Here is a 10,484-nt window from a genome sequence, read left to right as displayed (position 1 = left end):
TGATGAATGCAACACTGAGACAACGCCAAAGACTTTTCCAACAACAAATGCAAAATGAATATGCCGTAGTAAACAAAAAAAATAAAACAAAGCACAGGAGAATACGATCGAAGAAAGGTAGTTTATTCAACATTATTTTTAAAGTAAAGCTGCACTCCTCTTAGGCATGCTGGGGACCAACAGTTTACAACTTAATAGGGGTGGGTTCACACTGATCCATTTTTTGAGGCTGATAAGAGGTTACATCGAGAACTCGATGTCTCTGACAGCATAAGCTCAGACTGTTTCCAGAACCAATATGCCTCTGCTCATGCCGATAGGAAGAACAGTCAGGTATCTGAATGCAATCACTTTGGAGATCGACATCTTTCACATTACAATGACATCAACGTGTGATGAAATAATTTTTAAATCATGTTTCTAGTAAAACTTCATTTGCTAAGCGATATGCGAAATAAAGTCATATTTGCTGCACATTTGTTGATACACGAACATCATAGCATTTATCAGTGTTGTAAATTTTAAGTTAAAATACAAGAAAGTTTGACTACTGAAGTTACGATGTCGCATACAATTGTCAATATAGAGTGCTTTGGGGCACTCGAGATAAAGTCGTCTGGTTTTTTTTTGTTGCACCACAATAGACCAAGAAGCTCAATCACAGCACAAAATACCCTAAAATAAAATCACATTTTAAAATTTTATTTTTGTGTTCTCACCGTGAATTGAACCCGGAGCTTTCCTATTATGAGTCAAGCAAACCACTGAACTTCTTAATTGCATAGTACTCATAGTCCTTTTGACTGAAAATGGTATTTTTTTTTATTTTTTTTTTATTTATTTTTCAAAAATATTTACAAAAAATTCTTAAATTAAAGTCCTGCTGAGTTGCATACATACAACTCGTCAGCAGGTTCTTATAAATTACATTAATTATTTACACTTAGCCTACATTAACAATAATTTTACTTGAAAAACAATTACAGATTACATTTTGAAAAATTAAAAACTACCACTAATACAAAAAACTTTTTTCTAATAACCATAATTTGAGCAAACGTCGAACTCCTGTATTTAACTCAGTATTTTTAATATTGTTTGGTAACATATTAAATATTTTAGGTATACTGTATTGCAGTGTCCTTTTGCCATATTTATTGCAGTATCTAGGAACAGCTAGCCCTTCCATACTAGTAAACCTGGTGTTGTAATCATGTACCAACTTGAGTTTATACTCGGAGTGCGACGCATGCTGACAAATTAATTTGTACCAAAGTAGAGCCCTAACAGATAATTTATTTACAGATTTATACATTAATGATATTGAAATATTGTGTCTCTGGCGGTATACATCTTTATGTAGTAGCAATTTGATCATAGAATTTTGCAAGGTTTGAATAAAATTAATATTAGTTTCACTTGATAACCCCCAGGAAGTTATGGCGTATCGTATAATTGATTCAGAGAGAGATAAATAAATAATTCGTAAAGTATTAACAGGGAATAAGTTTGTATTTGTTCAAGTATTCATGTCGTTTATTCAATTCTGAACAATCCTAAACTCCAATTTTTCAAAATCATTCATCTAAACTATGTATTAAATGGCAATTTAACTTTGAATTCTTCACAGGATATTCTCGCTTTTAATGATTTTACAATAATATGGCGTTTAGAATATTCTGGAATGTACCGTTTGTGAAGTTGAAAAAAACGATCTCCTGCACATTTTATGTTTTGGCGTTTAGGATAGTTCAGAATCGAATAAACAATATTCAATCGTAATTACTCTAGGTAACTATGAAGTATTTATCCTTTTCCAGTTGGAATAGCAGACAGCACTTCGAGTCCCGTGGACATCCGCGGAGATGGCTCCCTGCAGAGGTTCATCGTGTCTGATCCTCCGTCCCCTGCCTCCACGGACCCCACATCCTCAGACACCAGCTGTGGAAGTGTCATCGTCCGTAGACCTCGAGGACTGGTCAGCCCCACGTCCTATCTCTCCATGCCTTCAGTCAAATCCTTCCCGAGGTTAGTAAATTTTTGGGGTTCATAGTCCATGATCGATGACACACACACGTGTTTACATTTTTCACCTGAAATAGAGCGACGACCGATGAAGGGAGACATCGTTTTCCATAGAATCCGTTGCAACAATTTGTACAACTCTAAGGGTATTGCACAGAAAGACGAGAGCATCGTCCTGCAGTACATCAACATCGTCCCTACCATGAAGAAATGAACAACAATGGAACGTGGCCTAATAAGAAACCACAGGGCGCAGCCAACGCCCCGTTCAGTTCAGCATCAGTCAGCTCAGCTAGTCCGAAGACTCAGCTCAACGCTTTCACTCAGTTCCAGCTTGTAGTTCAATTGCAGTCCCTTCAACCCATCATCGCTGTAACACTCGTGGAACACAATTCACTATTTATTCACCACGTATATAATATATATGCATTTAACAGCTACCTCGTGTCTTCTCTGTTAATCTTTAACTGGGGTAGGAGCTCCAACCCTCAACAATCGAAATCCTACAAATTAATAATAAAAATTTATTATTGAGAACAGCAGTAGTAACACAATAAGGAAGTTCATTGATTTTTTTAATTTGTTAATAGACTATCAAGCTAACATAAAAAAAACTTTATTTTTATTTTTATGTATCGTTGCTACGATTTTTTAATGTTTTGCAATTTTTTAAATACACCGCGCGTGACGTCACTCTTCAGTGAGTTGTCGTGATTATGGGGTTGGCTTCCCGGAAACCAGAAATCTATCACACAATCTATCATTGGTTGATTTAGAAGAACTTGTGACGTTAATTTAAGTAATTCATCATTATTTAAATAATTTTGATGAATTTTTTTATACATTTTAGAGAAACTTTTCCTTACAATTAAATGCTCTAATTTTGTAAGAAGACATTTTTTATATCCAATTTCCTGTAGCGCTAAACTTCCTCATTATAAAATATTAAGTTTCATTATATAACAAATTTTCATTGGAGTCATATTTGCATATTCTAGAATCATGTTAGTTCTAAAAGAGAATGCATTGGTTTTCAGAACATCTGTATATTAACTAAACAAGAATTATGAAAATCCACTAGTTTTTCTGGGTGTCCCGTGTGTCGTTCGAACTCTTTTCCGACGTTTCGGATTACATTACAGCATCCATCATCAGGGTTGATGTTGGTGCTTGGTCGATAAAATGTCTGCGATGATAAATACTTAAAACTCCCTTCCAAAACATCAACACAAGACAGCAAAAATTAATTATCTTAGGTTTAACCTTTTTTTAATTCCAGGAACAACGCAGTGGAACCTCTTTCCAAAGTCTTGGAGCCCCTCTGCGTCAGACATCTTGATATGGATTCTCCTATTCACCAAACCAAAGCTGGCTCAGGTCAGGGATTCGATGATTCCGTCCACTGTGCTAAGATAGAGGATGGAGGGGACAGAGAAAATGATGCTCAGAATAAAGGGTTGAGAAATATGAAGAATTCTCCGAGTCTTGTGAGATTCGGTAGTATGAACAAGGACCCTGGAGTTGTCAGTCCGATGGTTTGGGACATGCATCAACAGAGAATTCAAGGTATGCAAATTTAAAATCTATAACCGCGCTTAATCCTCTAAAAGTAGCTCAAAAAAATTTCCTTAAAACAATGTTAAAGTTCCCAATTGCCACCAGTTCGGTATTTGTGTTCCAAACAGCGCCTGTTATGAATGTTACAAATACAAGACCAAAACCAAAGCTAAAAACAAAGGAACCCGGGAAGCCATTGAAGAACTGCAGCCGGTACCGAGAATGAGAACATCAGATGGTCAATGTTCCCACTTATATCTTGGACCTAAATCTGCCAGGAGTCTACCAAAAAATGTTCGGGACATATCGAAATACTCAAAATTCAAGCAGAAAATAAAAAAAATATTAAGGCTGTAGTCGGTCATTCGAATTCTACGATTTGCCTAGTAACTTGTATCCCGTTTTCTAAAATGCTCATTCAAAACTAAAATAAAATAGCTCCAAAATTTAAATATTTGGGTAAATCATAAGATCGCAAATACTAATTTTAATTTAATAACAAAAGGTAATTGAGGATCCATGAAATAAAAATTAAATTAGAAAATGATGTTGATGTTTCTAGATAGTAAACTCGGTCTTCGGAATGCAGCGGTGGACAGTACAAGTGGAGCCAACATTTCCAAGATGCGTCAGCGCTTCAGCGAGCTGGTGGACGACGCCTTCAGCCTGTTCGGCAGTGGGAGCGTCACCCCCGGATCCTCGGCTCCTAACGGCCTGCAGCAGCCAGCGCTTGATAAGACCAGGCACCCACCCAAGGCTGACAAGTTGGCTCTACCGTGCGAACTAGATGCTAGGAAACAAACTGCCATAAAAAGGTAGGTGATAATGAGTATTATGCTGATGACAAAAATCTGTACAGAGCGAGGAAGTTCTTGTATTTTTAATCTAAGCCAAAAAAAAATATTTTTTTTTTTATGTATTGTATTATCAGCGCTATGATTTTTTAAAGTTTTGTATTTCTGAAATGAATCCACGTGTGACGTCTCAAGTTCTCTTCCGCTTCTTCTTGAGTAGTTTTTGGTTCGTTGACTGTAAGTAAACCGGAAATCTTCCACAACTCTCTTATCATTGGTTGATTCATATGAACTAGTAAAGTCATTCAAAGTAGTTCATTTTTATTGGAATTTTTTTTTGTACATTTTCAAGAAATTTTGCCATGTAATTTAATGCTCTAATTTTTAACGCGCGTAAGAAAACATTTTTTGTATCTGATTTCCCAGAGGGCTGAAGTTCCTCATTCTGAGCAAATCCTGTACCTATTGCCGATTATATTTCTGATGTGAAAAAGAACCAGAACCCATAATGGGTATTTTCAACTCAAGGAATCAGAAAAACGCCTGAAAAAATAAATCAAGTTCGATTCCTGACAAGGTTAATGTCAAATATTTATTTTAAAAGTAACTTAATTAAGTTATCTACCGCCACATGACAGCCGCTAGATGACAGCACCGCTCTCTTAGAAAACTATAGCTTTAGAGCTGGGTGAGACGCCGAACATTCGCCATTACTATGATTACTATGCATTTTTCATTGTTTCCAGCAATCCAGTTGGTATTCACACATTGGATATAAAGCCAGAGCGGCCTCTAACTGCGCTTCCCCCGCGGCCGCCCCTCCCTAGGCAGGGGACAGCCTGGGGCTCCACACACATTGTGCCTATGGTGAGAGAGCAGTTCTTCCATTCTTACGAAGATGCCAAAAATGGCTCGATTCGTGGATAGCCTTAAAAGATGAATCGTTCTTTCAAGATGGTATTAATACGCTGCCAGAGAGATGGGAGAAAGTAGCCGCTAACGATGGACAATACTTTCAATGACATGTTCTTTACTAATTTTTAAAACAGCGGGAACTTATTCAAGTCCCCAATAGTATATTTTAATTATTCAAAATATTTGTATTTTATTTTTATTATATTATATATTATAGATAATACTGGTTTACGAATTTTTAGGAATGTGTTGTCCCTTCAATTTAAATGCATTTTTCGGAAAGTATGTACTATATTTATGTACAAAATGAAAGTAAAGAAGTAATTTATAGACCTAATTAGGAAGATTCTTTCTCATTCGGCATTTTGTGTTTTTTGTGAAGAAGTTACAAGAAGTTGAATGAATTTTCTTGTTTCATTCGCAAGCGTTCGTCAATAGCGAGATATTGCATCAATGACAGTTCCTCATGCCTTTATATCATTTTGTAATTTCAAATGCAATTTTAGATATTCGTTGTAAAGATTTTTACCAGTTGTAACTTGCAATAATCGTGCGAGATTTCGGGGAATACCAATACCACGTGTGATTTTGTGTAAAATCCCCATTGGGATTTGATTTGAATAGACCAATGTCTTTAAACTAAAACTTTGATGGTCAGAAATAAAAATTGCAAAAGTGTAACTTTTCAGGAGAACAAAAAATGTTATTTCAGTATTCAGCTAAAGAAGACATATTTTTATCATTTTATCTGTGTAACCACATTGGAGTAATTTGTACAAATAACAGAAATATTCCAGATATACTACTTGAACCATTAAAGATGGGACAGAAATGAGTCTACTTATACTACTAGAACCAACTTATATTATTTGTACCACTCAATGAACAATAGAAATGAGTCTACTTATATTACTAAGACAGTGTGTCACTGAAAATATGACACAAATTCGCATACTTATTTTATTCAAACCAAAGTTTAATAGGCACTATAATATTTATGTTTTGAGTAGTCGTATAAGTGTACTGCTTATACCATCGATGCAAGCATAAACAAGAAACATTTTTTCATATTTATTGTAAAAGCTGTTATTATACTGTTAAGTCCACCCATCAAAGTAAGTAAATACTGTAAATGCCTAAATTTCCACATTCCGTAATAATTTATTTTTCTCTGTGGAGATATAGGTCTATTTATTAAGTAAGTTTAATCATGCTCTCGATGAAACCGCTGTAACAAAAATTTGAACATAATAAATCATCTGAACTGAAAACATGTGTACTATGTAAGTTTGCTGAATTTAACTATCTAATTTCCAGTCCCGTTCCACAAGTGCCGGAGCTGTCCGTCAGGGTGCCAGCGACGGCGATATCCTCAGCCCTGACGCAGCTCTGTCGGCGCGGGATCCCGCCTTACCTTTGTTGCAGGCCATACGGAGCGAACTTAATAAACTGCCGGGCACCAGTGATGCGTAGCCGTAGAATTAGTCCATTATCGAAGTATCGGCAGAGGATAATATGTTTAATACTAATCCAATGACGTAGTATATGACGTAATACTACTACAATGTAGTACATCTCAAAACTGAACGTAATGCAGATTTGCGACTTTTGTATTGGCTCGACATATTAAATAAGTTATCGAATTACCAAATGAAATCTCTCGAGGTTTTTATTTTTGATTTAAATTTCATCTCAATAAAAATGCCAAACTGTTTCGGAAGACATATTATTCAATAAATGTTGGTAAATATTTGTATATAACCACTTACTGGCTTTTCTATGTTTACTGGTTTTGTCCGGACACTTACGCTAACATGCAAATCCCATTAAACACCCACTATACACTTTAGTTTTAAAAATTGAAATGAAATAAATAACACCATTTATTTTAATGGTTGTTTGAGAGGAGTTGCCATCTGGCAATAAGCCCGTCCATCGACATTTCAAATTCCATTTGTACATTTACAAATGGACGCTCTTATGCAAAAATGTGTCAAGCCACACCAACCTCATACTGCGACATCACATCAGGCGCATTTTTCAAAAATATGATTTTTTTTAGCTTGGCTGTTACATAAAAAGTTCTTAATAGAACAGAAAAAAGTGATAAAAATTTTATATTTATTATTTTTCAATGTAAAAATTAACAAAAAAGTGGGATAACACATTTTTATGATTCTGATATGTTTTATCACACAATTGGGTAAAAGCCACAATCTAGTGGGGTTCCATATTGTGTGGAATATAGTTTGGAGGAAGAAACATGTCTGTGATTTGTCCATCATCACTTATCGAATCGGTGCAATTTGAATGGTCAGAAGCATTAGCGAGTAACAATGAAGCTTTTGAAAGCAGCTTTAGTTGGTTCATTCCCTCGTTCTTTACCCGATGCTATGGTTCGGATTACAGAGATTATACTGTATTTGATAAATATGATATGTATGCTGGAACTATTTATTATACGTCAATGTAGTACCTAGAATTATTTTTAAAGTGTTTTTATTTGGTTAGCTGTAGTATTAATAGTCTGTATAAGAACATGTAGATAATTTTAATTATTGCGCTAGTGTTTGAATAAAAAATACTATTCTTTGTTTACAAAATGTGTTCAGATAAAAGACAGTAAATTAGTTTTATCAATAATCTAGTTTAATGATTCGTTTGCAAAAAAATATCACATTATTTTGTGTATACGGTGATATACTATATGTATATGTGAAATAATCTTCAATTGAAGAAAAAAGTTCAGTGACAGAAGAGCTTCATTATTATTTATTAATTTATAAAAATCTTTATAGGGTATTTTCACTTTTTTTTTTAAATAAGCAAAAAATTACAATGGTAACTGAGGTTTAAAATATACATATTTTGAATTACCCGAAAATGAGACGTTTCGTACCCTGTAGGACAAATGGCACGTATGACGTTTTGGCACCAAACTTGTACGGAACGTTTATTCCAGGCACAGTCGGCGGTCATAATGCGTGATGTCAAAATGACATGATGCCAAGTGCGAGCTGTTTTGCATGTGCCCATTTTTAAAGCCAAAAATTATAAATGTAAACTTGTTTTGAATACATTGTGACTTGTGAAAATACCCTATTATGTATTATTTAAATAGTAATTTTATTGTTATGCATTTTCAAATAATTATTGCAGTCCCTTCTTTTATTTGGAATTTTATTTATTCTTCTATAGCACAGATAATTTTGTATACTTATTGTTGACGTATCGATACTGACCAAATGCAAAGGCCAGTTTTAAAGTAGCAGGTTATTCTTGTTAAGAAAATATGAAAAATTTCTCACTTTTGATGTAAAATTAAGTTAAATAGGTGCAAAGGTTTTCACGGTCACTGTTATCAATATTATGTATCTTTTTTGGGTGATACCGTGTATGTTGGATTTGATCCGACGTTTCGGCTACCATTGCAGGAGCCATCTTCAGGGAAAACTGAAGACTGTTTTCCCTGAAGATGGCTCCTGCAATGGTAGCCGAAACGTCGGATCAAATCCAACATACACGGTATCACCCAAAAAAGATACATAATATTAAAATTAAGTTGTGTTTTTATTATTTGAAAACTATCAATTATACTTGAAAATGAAATGCATTAAAAACATTGAATTTGTAAAATTTACATGAAATATAAAGGACAATAGCTTAATAAAAAACAAAAGTATATCGTCGACGGCAATCCATCAGCGCATATGTAATATGACCGCCTTAGTCATCTAGTTATACCATTTGGCGGTAAATATATTCAAACATTGTAAGTAAAAATAATAAAAAAACATTTATAACCGTAAAGTATACCTAAATGTTTAAAAAAAAAAAAAAAACTTTACTGAACATCATCATCATCATTAATGGGGCTACAGCTCGTTGTGGGCCCTGACCTCCTCCAGAATTTGTCTCCATTCCTCCCGGCACCCTGCGGCTCTTCTCCAGTCCGTCAGGCCAATTGCTCTAATGCGACTTTCCACACTATCCAGCCATCTTAATTTTAATCTGCCTCTGCTTCGTCTACCTTCCGGAGTGGTATAAAGAATCTTTTTTGGGAAATGTTTATCATTCATTCTATGCACATGGCCCAACCATTGTAATCTTCTTATTTTGATGAATTGTACAATGTTGGGTTCGCCATACAGTGCCTCATGATTAAACTGTCTCCTCCACACTCCGTTTCGGTTGACAGCACCAAATATCTTCCTTAATATTTTTCTTTCAAATGTTAAGGTTAGGTTTTCATCTTCTTTGGTCATAACCTAGCATTCGGCATAACCGGTCTGAGTCTGAGGAGAGTTTTGTAAAAACAATCTTCGTTTTTCTAGAGAGCGATTTGGATCCCAGATGTTTAAACAAGCCATTATAACATCTGTTCGCTGCCGACAATCTCGGTACAATAATTATTAAGATTAGTTTTATCAGGACCTAAATATTTAAAGAAGTTGACATTTTCTATGTGGTATGACCCAACGTCAACTGCCTGTTGTGCATAGTTTATTTGTGACTTTCTTGCTAACATATATTTGGTCTTAGATGTATTTATTTTAAGACCCATGTCACTTGCAGCCATCTCTAGTCAACTTTACTTAACACACATAAAAAAAAAACTTTTTAATCTCTCTCCTCTAAAATGGTTAAATTTGAGTTACATGGTGATAGATTGCCATCAACGATATCGTAATAGCGCCCGTAATATATTTTTTTTGATTGCTCACGAGGTGAATAAAATAATGTATCTTTTATGACGATGGTTTTTTTTGTAAACATTTTTTACTGGTAACAAAAAGTACAACTCGTTGAGATCGTAGAGATCGTAGAGCAACGACGCATGTGATTTTCTTAAACTTTACATGAGAGCGGTTTTATATTTTTTGGACACTTTATGTCACAACTTGATAAGTGCAAAAGAATGCCATTTGAAACTGGGGTAAGTTAAATATTATATGTATATGTACGGCGGCCTCCGTGGTGTAGTGGTCAAGACGCTTGACTCACGCACGGAAGGTTCCGGGTTCGATTCCCGGTGAGAACACAAAAATTAAAATGTGATTTTTCTCAAGCCTGGGTGCTCTGTGATGTAATTCACCACTGTAATTAGGCCTCCTGGCCTGTTGTGGTGCAAAAAAAAATGTAAAAAAAAAAAAAAAAATGTAAAATGTATTTGCAAATCTAGAAAAAAAAAAG

The 10,484-nt window shown here is 34.9% G+C and overlaps 2 protein-coding genes across 2 annotated transcripts; both read left to right on the top strand.

Annotated features, from left to right (window-relative positions):
- Positions 1-7: 7 nt before the first annotated feature.
- Positions 8-2,239, top strand: LOC148280395 (uncharacterized). The gene is made up of 3 exons (XM_088228465.1): positions 8-117; positions 1,821-2,028; positions 2,140-2,239. Exons 1-3 carry the CDS (start codon positions 48-50, stop codon positions 2,237-2,239), a joined length of 378 nt encoding a protein of 125 aa, XP_088084591.1. The 5' UTR covers positions 8-47.
- Positions 2,240-3,310: 1,071 nt separating this feature from the next.
- On the top strand, positions 3,311-6,947 carry LOC148280394 (uncharacterized). The gene is made up of 4 exons (XM_088228469.1): positions 3,311-3,591; positions 4,145-4,397; positions 5,123-5,243; positions 6,609-6,947. Exons 1-4 carry the CDS (start codon positions 3,366-3,368, stop codon positions 6,762-6,764), a joined length of 756 nt encoding a protein of 251 aa, XP_088084595.1. The 5' UTR covers positions 3,311-3,365; the 3' UTR covers positions 6,765-6,947.
- The last annotated feature ends 3,537 nt before the right edge of the window (positions 6,948-10,484 follow it).

The sequence above is a fragment of the Micrasema longulum genome, unplaced genomic scaffold (genome assembly GCF_059751315.1).
Source record: "Micrasema longulum isolate JH-2025_06_02 unplaced genomic scaffold, ASM5975131v1 h1tg000583l, whole genome shotgun sequence".
NCBI classification, from domain to species: domain Eukaryota; kingdom Metazoa; phylum Arthropoda; class Insecta; order Trichoptera; family Brachycentridae; genus Micrasema; species Micrasema longulum.
Note: the sequence above shows the minus strand (reverse complement) of the source record. Positions and strands in the feature narration are given on the sequence as shown.